At 44.1% G+C, this 13,452-nt stretch overlaps 1 protein-coding gene across 2 annotated transcripts in view; it reads right to left on the bottom strand.

Annotated features, from left to right (window-relative positions):
- Gcnt2 (glucosaminyl (N-acetyl) transferase 2 (I blood group)) overlaps positions 1-11,609 on the bottom strand; it is an 86,319-nt gene extending 74,710 nt beyond the window's left edge. Inside the window, exon 1 of one of the 2 annotated variants that reach the window (XM_040755865.1) lies at positions 10,165-11,609. In XM_040755865.1, the coding sequence (XP_040611799.1) occupies positions 10,165-11,077 (913 nt within the window). In that variant the 5' untranslated portion in view covers positions 11,078-11,609. The remainder of the gene's footprint in view (positions 1-10,164) is intronic. The other variant, XM_021224978.2, reaches the window with a different exon arrangement.
- Positions 11,610-13,452: the final 1,843 nt, after the last annotated feature.

The following is a 13,452-nucleotide window of genomic DNA, read 5'->3' as shown; positions in this document are numbered from 1 at the left end:
CTCACTAGGCAGCCAAACCTAGCCTTGAATTCATGGTGATTCCTTTACAACATAAGGGAACTCACAAAGACAGAAAATTCCTGTATCTAGCAGGTGGTGGGGCAGAGGAAACAAGTTTGGGAGAATGCAGAGGTGGCAGGAAGGAGAGGGTGACATACCTGAGTGGTTCACATTGGCTTAGCCCCCAGCACAAAATAATTAATAAGAATTCTAATAATCAATGACAATAATTGGCTTTTTTCTTTCCAGAGCAAAGAAGGAGGGTAAAGCTGGCATAGAAGTCTATCTGGGAAGAACAGTTACTCAAGATTTCAAATCAGAGCCAAACAACCCACTTGGACTACATTTTCTGGATATTTTTAAACCAAAGCCTCACAGGGCCAAAATCACTCAGGCAAATTCCATGAATACTTTTTATTTTTCCCCCACTTTTCTAGACAGGAACAAAAACCACACAACTTCAATGTTCAGACTCATGAAGAGGGTTGTTTATACTGAGCAGTCTGATGACTGAGAAAAACCCCACAGATCACCCACACTGCCAAGAGTGTTTTCTGAATGGTGTCACAGAAGTGACAAAGGGTATACCTTTTGAAGAAGCTCATGCGGGTGAGGGCATGGTAGGATAGGACTCCTCCCTATGGGCTTCCAGAACTGCAAAATCATAAGATAAACTTACTGCAAGAGAAGGAAAAGTGTGTTTGTAGACAATATTTTCTGAGACAAGCATGATGGTACAGCTTTCTCTGGGTACCTGTGGAGTTCTAGTTCCGGACCCCTCGGTGAACTCTGCAGATGCTCTGGTCCCTTCTAGACCATGGCATAGTACCTGCATGGAACCTAACATCCTTTGTAGACTTTAAACCAGCTGGATGACTTTAAATACCTAACATAATGTAAAAACAGTGTAATCAGTGTTTGTATGATTATATCTTATTGTCTAGGCCCTAGGCTCTAGGGAATAATGAGATAATGCTGGTTTGGGGTCCTTCCTGTTTTCCACCTGAGATTAATTGAATCAGGATGGAAAGTAAACCTGTCCAGAAGAATGATGAATCTTTTCTGCCCTAATCATGTTCCTCATTCCGCAAGCTTTTAGCGCCCCTCTTATGAGGTTAGATGAAATCTAGAATGTGGTTGCAGTCATTCAATTAATTTCCTCACATCTGCTATTGGCAGAGGATGCAGGAACATGTCACAAGGGGCACTGAGACTCACTTTACACAATGGAGGTGTCATAAGGGAAGTATGTGGGGCTGGTTCTGGGGGAGGAGAAAGGAATGGAGAGCAGGCGTTTCAGCTAAATCTCAAGGGCAGCTGATTGGAATGAACAAAGTAAAGAACATTCCATAACAAAGGGAGAGCAGGTACAAGGGCATGCAGGACATTTGTCTTGGGAGCAGTGACCTAAAGAGACCTAAGCTCTTAGGAGAGACTTTTTTTTTTTTTTTTTTTTTTTTTTTGGTTTTTCGAGACAGGGTTTCTCTGTGGCTTTGGAGGCTGTCCTGGAACTCACTTTGTAGACCAGGCTGGCCTCGAACTCACAGAGATCCGCCTGCCTCTGCCTCCCAAGTGCTGGGATTAAAGGCGTGCTCCACCAACGCCCGACTTAGGAGAGACTTTTAACCAGCCTCAGAGTGGTACTTCCTGGAAAAAAGAGATCAGACAGACACAGGTGACAAAACCCCTGTGGCCACATTCTCCATCCTAATTACAAACTTTACCTGATGCCTTCCAAAGCAAACTCGCATGGACTTTGTTTTGCTTTTCTTAACCTTACACAGGCATTTTAGATAGTAATATGAAACCCTCAAGAGTCAACAGCAAGAAATCCTTGTTTGCCATGTGGGGGGTGGGAATAGGTGAGGGGGACACACCTTTAAGATGCATGGTCTACAGAGTGAGTTCCAGGACTGGTAGAGCCATATAGGGAAACCATGTCTCAAAATATATATTAAAAAAAGAAAGAAAAAGAAAAGAAACCCATGTTTGCTCCTCTCTTTCTTTTAGCAACAAATGAGTGCCTACAATGTGCCAGGGTCAGTTTGTGTACTCTTTAACCCTTGTACCAGGCTTACAAAGAGATAATTCATCCTCAGGATCTAAAAGATAAATTAGGCTCTGAGAAATTAGGTATTTTTCCTGAAGCCTGTTAGTGGTAGAGCCAGGCTGTAAGCCAGGTTATTTATTGGCTGCTAATTCCCATTGCTGCAGGTTGGTGGTGTAGTCAATGGCAAAGCAGTTGACTACCCTCGGTTGCCACCCTCAGCACCACAACAATAGTGATGACTATGGTGATGGTGATGGTGATGATGCTATACCTCCAAGGAGTACCATCTGACTGTGCAGAGTAAGCAGATGTGTAGATTGTCTGTGAAACCACTCATATAGTCCTCATAAATCTAAAATGCATTTCAGTTGATGTCAGCGGTTCTGGTCCCATTGTCCTCAACACTCAGTTTCTTCAATCTATTTTTTTTACTTAAAACAAGTCTTTAAATTCATTCTTTTGGGTATGTGTATATGTGTGGGTTCTGGGAACTGAACTCAGGTCATCATGCTTGGTGGCAAGTTCCCCTACCCAATAAGTCATATTGTTGGGTCTGCCAATCTACTTTTAAAACTTCCTCATGCTAAAATTAAGATAGGTCACCACAGGATGAAATGCTTGGCTGAGAGAGACAGAGAGAGAGAGAGAGAGAGAGAGAGAGAGAGAGAGAGAGAGAGAGAGAGAGAGATTGCTGTTAGGGGACAATGCAATATAAAAATTGGCTTATTGGCCCTGTTTGATCCTTTGAGGTACTGAAAGACAATAAAAGGGCAACATAAGCAATTTTAAAAATATTTTATTATTATTTATTTGCATGGACATATGTGTATGTCTGTCTGTATATGTGCATGTACTTGAGGCAGGGCCATTCCCTGGAGTTCCAGTTACATAAGCTGCCTTATGTGGATGCTGGGAATTGAACTTGGGTCCCTTGCAAGAACGATAGATGTTCTTAACTTCTGAGCCATATTTCCAGCCCTGGGGCAACATAATCTTTATTATTCTTTTCTGTTTATGTGGGTGAGAGTACACAGGTGTGGGGGGGTCAAGAGGAAATCTTGGGTGTCATTTCTCAAGTGCTGTCTGCTTGGTTCTTCTTGAGGCAAAGTGCTCCCATCACTTAAAGCTCTGCTCCTGGCACCTGGGCTCAGCAAATACACCAATCTCAACTGCTTACAACAGAGACATACTAGAAATGAAAATGCAATGTGCAGTGTCCAGGATGGATGCTGCTACAGGCTGTGACAGGGTTGGTTCAGAATCCAGCTCCAAGGGCACTGGAGCATGGAAACAGTGAGAAACATGGAAACAGTAGGAACATGGAAACAGGTAGAGTCTGTTTTCCGGGACCACCATCTCCAATTTTTCCTTTTCTCTATTCTTTCCCCTTCGGGCACTGTGCTAGTTTGGAACTCAAATATCTTTGCAAAAACTGGTGTGTTTCAGGCTTCTCCCCTAAGGCAGTGGTGTTTTAGGAAGAGATTAGGGAGGTGGGGATTAGGTCGTGAGGGCTCTGACCTCATCAACGGTTTCCCAGTTTAATAGGAGATTGGAAGATGATAGGAAGCTCAGGAGGTGGCTGAACCTGTTGGAAAAAGGTTCCCTGAAGGCATGTTTTGTCCCTGGGCCATTCTCTCCCATGTTTTGCTTCCCAGTAACCTTGAGCCAAACAGCGACCCAGTGGACAGTTCCTTTTTGCTTTATTCTTTGGTTCCTGCCTTCAGTTTCCTGCCTTGGTTCCCTTGAAGATGGCTGTAGTCTGTAAGTCAAAGAAACCCATTCCCTTCTCCAGGTTGGTTTTGGTCAGTGTAAGGCAAACAAGGACCAATGGAAGGTGGAGGAGAAAACAAGAATGGGCATTTGGGTAAATGCGCCAAGTCTAAGAAAGACATGTGTGAAGGTGAGTCAGGAAAATAATTATTCTGTACCATCGTTGTTTAAAAATGGGCTGTGTTTGGTGATGCATGCTTTTGATCCCAGCACGTGGGAGGCTGGGGCAGGTGGATAGCTGTGAGTTCAGAGCAGCCTGGTATACATGTTTCTAGATCAGCCAGGGTTTCATAGTGAGACCCTGTCCCAAAAGCAAACAACAAAACAGTAAGAATAAAGCTCTGTTTTTGTCACACCAACAGAAAGCTGACTAACGTGGGGACCTTGGCATTCTTTTGTTTCCCCCTCCTGCCTCTAACAAACAATAGTCTCCAAAGGCTCTTCTCTCATTCATTCATAGTTTAACATAGATTTGAAATGCATTCTGATCCAAAATACTACGGTGCAGCAAAGACCTTGAGCTAAGGGACGTGTGACCGATGAAACTAACCCACCATGATTTCCTAATCAGGAGTGGAGCCATTCAACTCATGTGATCAGTAGCCCAGAGGGAAAACGGCAGGTGACAATCACTCAACAACCCAGTACCGTGATGGTCTAAAAGTTAGACATCGTCTTGCGGACTGGATTAGAGATGACTGGGTAAGAGTTAGTTGGTTGGGAGAAAGGCAAGAAAGAGGTGAGAGTGGGAAGTTAGACCTGAGAAAAACCAATTCCACAGCCGGCTCCCTCGCCCACAAGTCAGGGTTTCAGAGAGGAGCCCCTCACTGGCTTTGGAGGTCCCTTTTATGAGGAGGGAGAAAACAGGTGTTGAGAACATTCTCTGTTAGCACCTGGATGGAAGAGTGGGGAACTCGGGGCTCCAGGCTGCCTGTGTGGAGTCATAGAGGCATTGGGAAGACACATTTTAGTAAGACAAAAGGGGCAATCATCTCACAGGTTCAGTAGTTTAGCAAGACAAAGGGGTGGGTATACATCATGGGGTCACAAGTTCAGTGTAGGTTGAAAACCATGGTTTGCAGAATACACTAGCCCTAGGAAACAGACACTTATTATTATAGAGCGATTTAATAACAATGTATAACAATGTTGCTCCTGTTTTGTTTTCAGGGACTTCTGCTTCACAATGGTGACCCAAGTTTATTGGGTGTGAATTCCCTGTGAGCTAGCCGGGTCTCCCAGTTTACCTGAGTAGACACAAGGAAAGAACGTCTCAAAGGTTATATGTGCAGGTAGCCATGTTTTTGTTTCCTCCTTTCAAACCACAGGACAGTACCACGTGGGTTCTAGTAGATGCTCCACTTGGAACATACATTCAGGCAACTGTGTGCAAGGAGATTAATGTCAATCTCACAGCATTTCTGCTGCAGGATCTGCAAATGACATTCAGAGACGCACGAGCACAGAATCAGACATACACTCAAGTGGAGAACGTCTGAGTCACAGGTTAGTGCATCCCAATAAGCAGGAACTCTGGAAAGCAAGGAAAATAGGCAAAACGAAACAAACTGAGACAAGCTGATCATTGCTTCCTGGCAGCCTGGACTGGTGTATGAACAACATGATCCTGTCGTGACAGACCCCACCCACTGGTCATGTGGAGAAGTGGTATTTGTGATTAACACACTTACCAACACACTTAAGATGTTGTTTATATCAACTTCACCGGTTTCTTTTTGTTTGTTTTAGTGTGGCTCCTATGAACTTTAAAAGTAGACGTGTGGGGCTGGATTGGTGGCTCAGCGGTTAGGAGCACTGACTGCCTGGGTTCAATCCCCAGCACCCACACACACGGCAGCTCACACTGCCCATGACTTCAAGATCTGACACCTTTACACTAACATACATGCAGACAAAACACCAATGCCCATAAAATGAAATAAAAAATTTCAAAAAGTATACATGTGGTCAACACTAAATTTTCTTGGGCAATGTTGGTCTGGTTCTCCATGAAAGTGAGATTTAGAATCTGTTATCCTAGATTCTTCTTCCAAAATTAGTTCCATTTTTCTTTCATTAGAGAATCTTAATTTATTCTTATCTGAATAAAAAAAATTGTGTGTTTCTATGCATATATGTTTGTGGTGTGCTCACTTGTGAGCACATGCATACGGAAGCCAGAAATCAATGTTGTCTTCTTCAATTGCTAGTTGAACCTAATTTTTTTGAGACAGGGTCTTTCCCTGAGCCTTGAGTTCCTGGTTCAGGCAGCTGATTAACCAGTCAGCAAGGCCCAAATACCCTCCCATCTCTACTCCCTAGCAATGAAATTCCGGGTGTATACAGCCATACCTAGCCTTTTCGTGTGGCTGGCAGCGACCAAGCTTGGGTGTAAGTCTCCTAATTCAGGCAGGCCTGGCTCTTCCCCTGAGAACCCAGCTCAGCAGTGCGCCACCCTCTGCACACTTGGCAGGCGTACCACCCTGGCCCTTTAAGAAAAGAACTCCACCCATTTCCCTCTCTCTTTCTGTCCTCTCTCTGAGGAGGCATCTCTTTTCTGTCTGTGTCATCTCTTTTCTCTTTCCTTCCCTTATTTTCTTAACCCCCCCCCCATAAACCTTCATACAAGTCACATCTGCAGTCTGTTTCCCGTGGTCCTGACCTTCTGCCGTGGGACAAGCCAAGGTTCCCACGCGGTAGTCACCTTCACGTGATATTCCTAACAGTAAGCACTTTACAACCTGAGCCACACCCCTACCCAAACTTTTACTTTTGAGCTGGACTCTCATATAGGCCTGGAACTTGCTGTATAGCTAAAGCTCGCCTTGAACTCCTGTCTAGCTTCCACCTCCCTATACGACAAATCTTTTAAGATTCTCCAAATCTTTTTCAATTCGAAGATTCTTTTTGCCTGCCCTGGTCCAAGAATGTCCAGTCTTTTGACATCATGACATGACTCTGTCCTCTACAGATGTGTCGGGCCACACTCAAAGCTATTCCAGGACACTGCAGTTTGAACTCACTTACTTGCCCTGGTCCTTTCCAGTTGTGAGACCTTTCCCTCTGTCCTTTGCCATCATTGAGAATCTTCATCATAAACCTCTAATCACTGTGACCAACATAATAATTTATCCTCTTGCCCAAGCCTCACACATCACTAGAAGAACCCTTGCCACAAAAATGCCGCTGTTTTTCAAGTTGGCAGACTAACAGTTGAACAAGACAAACACCCAGGCCTCTGATTCACTTTCGCCATCTGACCCAGGTCTATATACAGGCCTGCCTAAAGCAGAAGAGTGGGCAAGGCCACACACTGTTCTGCAGCAAGGAGGCAACCTCCACCCTCTTAACCCAGGAGCTACTCACAATCCCATGAATCAGCACCTTTGGTTTCCCTTGCTTTGCTGATACCATTGCCCACCAGGGTACAAATCAAAGCCCTGGTCCAATGCATGAATCATGCAGAGACAAGGTGTTGCCAAATGTTATTGGAACTCTGTCGCCGCTCAGCTAGCCAATGGAAAGGAGCGGTTTGTTCCAAAGGGCAGAGTTTTTATTGGGAAGTATGTGACCCAAAGATAAGGAGAAGCCGAGGAATGCACCTCTTTTGGGATGAGGAAACAGGTGGGGGGGGAGCTGGTGACCCGTTTCAGACTCCCCATTATTTCTTGTGATAATAACCGGTAATCGTTTGCCTTCATCACCCAGTAGTTTCTGTTCAATAAACTGGCAACAATTGTGGACACTTGGGTTGGGACGGAAGAGACTCTGGACCATACATGTCCAACATAGGGGGTTCCTCCACAGCTCTCTCCGCCTCTGCCCCCTTAGCTTTGCTTAGCGTTACACAGCTGCCCACTGTGTTCCCAGAGCCTCAGCTTCGCAAGCTCCTGTCTACTGACCCAGACCGGTTTTCCCACACTGCGGCATCTGTTCTTTCTTTAGTGACAAGTTTCTTCATTGAGACACTTCAGGTCTTTTTCAGATCGAGTATCTTTTTGTTTATCTTAGTCCTTTCTTTTCTCTCTCTTTTTTTGTTTGTTTGTTTTTATTTGAGACAGTGTCTCTCTGTGTAGATTTGGAGCCTGTCCTGGAACTCACTCTGTAGACCAGGCTGACCTTGAACTCACAGAGATCAGCCTACCTCTGTCTCCCAAGTGCTGGGATTAAAGGTGTGAGCCACCATTGTTCGATTTATACTTTGTTTTTTAAGTTTTGGTTTTTGGAGACAGGGGTGTAGACTAGGCTGGCCTTGGACTCTTGGTGTTACCCAAAATGACATTGAATTCCTAATCCCTCCATCTCCCAAATGCTGGGATTGTAGACATAGACCATTTGAAAGGATAGGAATTTAACCAGGAGGTAATGGGTGCAAAAATATTCAAGTCAGCACTCAAATCATATTTTTATTATTTAATCTTAGTTTTATTTTCCTTTCCAACAAATATTTTGTTTTTTCTTGAATTATATATATGTATGTGTTATCTATGTGTGGGTATCTGCAAGTGAGTTAAGGCGTCCTTGGGTACCAGAAGAGGGCATCAGATCACCTGGAGCTGTCTGATGTAGGTGCTAGGATCCGAACTCTTAATTGTTGAGCCATCTCTCCAACACTATAATGTTTTTCTTTCTCTCTCACTCCTCCCTTTCTCTCTCTCTCTCTCTCTCTCTCTCTCTCTCTCTCTCTCTCTCTCTCTCTCTCTGTCTCTCTCTGTCTCTGTCATATCAATGTAGTCCTAGATGGCCAGGCACTCATTTTGTAAACCAGGCTGTCCTTGAATTTATAGAGCTTAGCCTGATTTTGTTCCCCAAATGATGGGATTAATGATGTGTGTCACCTCTCCCTGCCTCATAATAGTGTTACTTTAAAATAGGAATTAGCCTGGCGTTAGTGGTGCATGCCTTTAATCCCAGGCAGGCTGATCTCTGTGAGTTCGAGGACAGCCTGGTCTACAGAGCGAGTTCTAGGACAGCCTCCAAAACAATACAGAGAAACCCTGTCTCGAAAAACCAAAATAAATAAATAAATAAAATAGGAATTAATTTCACATTTTTTTCCTTTTAAACAGTTAGTGTTTCCTCAGCCTCCTGCCTTGTGTCAGGAGAAAACATACATCTAGGATGGGTCTATGGGCCCAGAGCTGATGAGGTGAACAAAAGCAAAGCCACACCATCAAGTTTTCACCTTGACTCTGCTGATCTAGTTTTCATCTATAAAACAGGCTCGAGTCATATCTCCCTGTCTGTGAACAAAACTCCTGTAAAGAATTTTTGTTTCTATTGACAGCCATGTGATACACACACACACACACACATATGGTATGTATATATGCATACGCACACACACATAAACACACAAAAAAAGGAATGGAACTCAGTCTTTCAAAAGGTGGAAGCTGGTCATTTGTAACTACATGAATAAATTAGGAAAACATGATGTAAACTGAACAAAGCCAGACACTGGAAGATAAAATACCATATGATTTCATAGATCCTTGAACCCTAAAAACATAAAAATAAAAAGGAATTGATAGAAGAGTAGAATGGTGTCTGTAGGGAGTGAATAGAGAGTTGCTGACCAAAGGGTACAAAATCCCAGACAGACGGAGGAATGAGTTAGAGAAGACAGCGTAACAGGGTGACCGACAACTGCACACCAGCTAAGACAGCAACTTTCACGAGTCTCCCGTAGAAATGATAGGTAAGCAAGGTATGCTCAGTAGCTTGTCATTCATCCATACTGTTTGTTCACATCAAACACATTCTACTCATCAATGTATAACATCACGATCTGCCAATAAAACTAATAATTAAAAAAAACAACAATGAATATATATTCCACATTCCACATTCAAAACTAACATTGGAAACTGCCAAGAAGTTTGTTATTTTAAATTCTTTTTTTGCTGCAGAGTGGGGGGTGGGAGGGTGTTCCCATGCCTTTGATCCTAGCACTAAGGGAACAGAGTTCAAGGAAAGACAGCCTGTTCTACAGAACGAGTTCCAGGACAGCTACAGCTGCACAGAGGAATCCTGTCTCAAAACTCCACCCACCCTGCCATCTAAAAAAATCTGCTTTTGTTGTTTATTTTTATCATCTTTTGAGAAGCTTATACAGCATGGATAATGTCATATAAATTAACGAAAATGAAGACAAGCATAGTGGCTCATAACTGTGATTGTGCAGATAGATACTCAGGAAGTCATGACATTTCAGGAACTCCAGGCCAGCTTGGACTGCACGCAGCAAAACCAAGTCTTTTTAAAATAATAATAGTAATAATAATAATAATAACAATACCACCATTGAGAGGAAGGTGAGAGTGGAGAAACAGTATACATACCAGGAATCCTATTGAGTGTCACCCAGAAATGTTCGTCGGGACTGTAGGTGTCCTTGGACCAGGAGATTAAGTCCAGTGAACGCTGGTCTTTGAGGACAAAGTTAGCAAACTCGCGGGTGAGAGCCACATAGGCAGTGCCAAAGTAAATGGTCATATTGTGAGGAGGAGGAGCTTTTAATTCTGATGTGCTGTGCACGTAGGGATTCTTTCGGTTTAACCGTTCCTGGTGGATGTACTTGGTCCTTCTGATGGCGTGAGCTGGAGGCAGGACCCCTGGGGTGAGATTCTTCCCGATAAACCCTTTCAGGTACTGAACTATTTCCTTGTTGGTTTTCAGGGGGAAGTCCTGCCCGCAGGTGTTGAGGACATATTTCCAGGGGACCTTGGAGGCCACCAGATCTTTCATGCAGTTCAGGTCAGCCTGGAGGCGGGAGAAGCCACCATAGACCACAGGCTCCATCTTAGAGGCCAGGAAGGCATTGGGAAAACAGCTCAGTAATCGCTGGACGGCGTCTTTGAAGGTCTCTGTTGCCTTCCTATCCACATGCACACAGTAGATGTTCTGGGGCATGTAAATCGCCCTGAAGAGTCTTTCAAATGTGTCAAAATCTTTGTGGATTGTCAGTGTAAACGCCAAAGGGAAGCCGGCTTCTTCTTCGGAGAGAGTCTCTGTTATATAGTGATTTTGAGCCCTGTACTCGGAACAGTTTTCCAGGGTAGTTTTCTTTGGGCTGTCTGCTGTATAAAATCTCTCCCCACTAAACACCTGCAAACAGACTTCTGCTAAGATTGAAGCATTGGCAATCACTCTTGGGAAATAATTGGCTCCCCACAACTTGCTGTTGTAAATAAATATAAACGCCAAGGTAGTAAGAAGAGACAGACTAAAAAGACAGTAGTTCCAGGAGCCCATCTTCCAAAACCAGGAAACGAGCAAAATGTCTTTAGAGAGAGGATTGGAGCAGAACTTCCTTTAACTCACATTTTCTCCAAGTCCAGGCGTCATCCTACCTGAATGCGATTCCGATGAGCCGCGTGCAGCTCCTTGGTCCTTTCTCCTCTCCCTTCCCTCTTCCCAGCTTGCTTATATTTTCATTTGTCATTGAACTACTTCAGCAGCGCCTCCACTGTCCAGCCTCTAACCAATTTACAGACAATTACTACACAAAATTGCCCCACCCCAGGGAGGATCATGGGGTCAGTGACCCTACCTGTCCCTACAGGGAAATCACTATCAGTGACCTTCGTGCAATGCATCGCTCTGGAACTCCAAGCCAATCCTCTTTGTCCAGTGGAAGTCTGGTAACTGCCTGCTCCCCTGGCTTCCAGTTAATCATTGCATTCAAATGGCTGGGTTTGTTTGCTTAACCAGCAATGCCCTGCTAAATGCTTCAGTTTGGAGCACGTGACACTGCCTGGAGAGGGAACCTGTCAATTGAAAAAGAAAAGTGTCATGCCTGACAATAAATTGCTAACCCTGCCTTTTCCCACACATACTCCCGACTCCTTTCCTCACTGGCTGGGTAATGCTTTAAAACAAGGCGGATGACTGACAGTTGCGCCAAATTCTTTCCTGGGCTTACTTTTCAACACTGTAAGGGAAGGCCCTTAAGAAGGCATATTGACTACTACGAGGACCTCACCTTCTAACTCTCAACTGGGACACTCTGAATAAAGGCTAATTGTTTAAAACAAAGCAAAAAATTCCCAAAGAACCAACAGTTTCCCATCACCCCAAAACTCCATGGAAGCTAAAGTTACTAAACGTCAAGTTTTAAATATTACAGGCCCGCAGAGACTTTTAGATCCAGAAGCTTTAGTAATTCATTGCCCAGGCTGACCTCTAACGCCTGACCTCAATTGATTTGCCCTCCTCATACTCTTCAGTTTTACCGGGGAAACGGAGACTCTTAGTCTCATTCACACAAGAATTTAGAAATGGACTCCGAGCCATTTCTAAGTGTCACACACTTTCAATCCCAGCACTTGGGATGCAGAGGCAGGCGGATCTCTATGAGTTTGAGGCCAGCTCTGTCTACAGAGCCGGTTCCAGGACAGCAAGGCTACACAGAGAAACCCTGTCTCAAAAACAAAAAAAAACAAAAACAAAAACAAAAACCAAATCAAAACAAACACAGGGACTACTTCATTAGTGTTTGAGAGAATAACACAAGGCAGGTTAGGTGAAGAGCCTGGGCATGTCCTGGGAGGAAGGAACAGTGGGGGGGGGGCATCTCTCCTTTTAAGTTAGAAAAAGGCAGAAGTAAACAGAAGGGAAATGCACGCCTGAGAATGGATGTGGGCTAGGATGCTGAGAAAAGAAAGAATCTTGACAGGCAGCATTAGGGTCCTTTACAGCCCCCACCCTCCCTGGTTGTAGTCTGAGGGCTTTGTTTCTACACACACTGTATTCTGTAAAATGAAGCTGGGCTTAGAAAGGGCTTCCAGTCTTCCTGTACAGCCTGACTTCTTTCAAATGGTAATCTCGAGGGAGCTAGGCTTAGTTCCCACTCTGTCACCAGTAGCGGCGACCACAAGTGTGTGCCACTGTATCCAGTTAGGATCTGTAAACAGTTTAAAAGGCGTGTCTTTGTGCATAGGGAATAAGAATGGTTTTTATCACCATAGGTCAAATACAAGAATAAACTTCAGATAATATATAAAAGAATTCTTTACCAAATGGAGTTGAGACAGGAGATGCAGCACAGTGCCAGAAAGAACAAGAAACATTTCTCTCTCTCTCTCTCACTCTCTCTCTCTCTCTCTCTCTCTCTCTCTCTCTCTGTCTGTCTGTCTGTCTCTCTGTCTGTCTCTCTGTCTCTCTCTCACACAAACACACACACACACACACACACACACACACACACACACACACACACACACACACACACGGCAGAAGGAAATCCCCTAATACCCATACTTCCAGAAAATGATGTTGCTACTGTCTGTTGTTTGAAATCTTACTCCCTGGTACCCTTCCTCCTTGAGCTCCAGCCAAGTGTTATGTGTCAGAATCCACTGAAGAGTTCTGTATCATTTGGTAGCTGCTGGCATGTGGTGTGGAAGGACATCTCTAAAGACTTGCACTCATGTGTCCCCATCTGTCTGTTGTTCTCCACATTATTTGTACACAGCAATCAGATGGACACTGACTGAAATGCTTAAGCTTTCATTTTCCTGCTCACTTTAGTGGGAGATTCCAGGCAATGGTGATTTATAAGGGAATACATACTTATACCTGTAAATGTGTCAGATTAAACGCCCATTTTTCTAATGCATCCTAATCAT

Source organism: Mesocricetus auratus, unplaced genomic scaffold, assembly GCF_017639785.1.
Source record: "Mesocricetus auratus isolate SY011 unplaced genomic scaffold, BCM_Maur_2.0 Super-Scaffold_100013, whole genome shotgun sequence".
NCBI lineage: Eukaryota > Metazoa > Chordata > Mammalia > Rodentia > Cricetidae > Mesocricetus > Mesocricetus auratus.
Note: the sequence above shows the minus strand (reverse complement) of the source record. Positions and strands in the feature narration are given on the sequence as shown.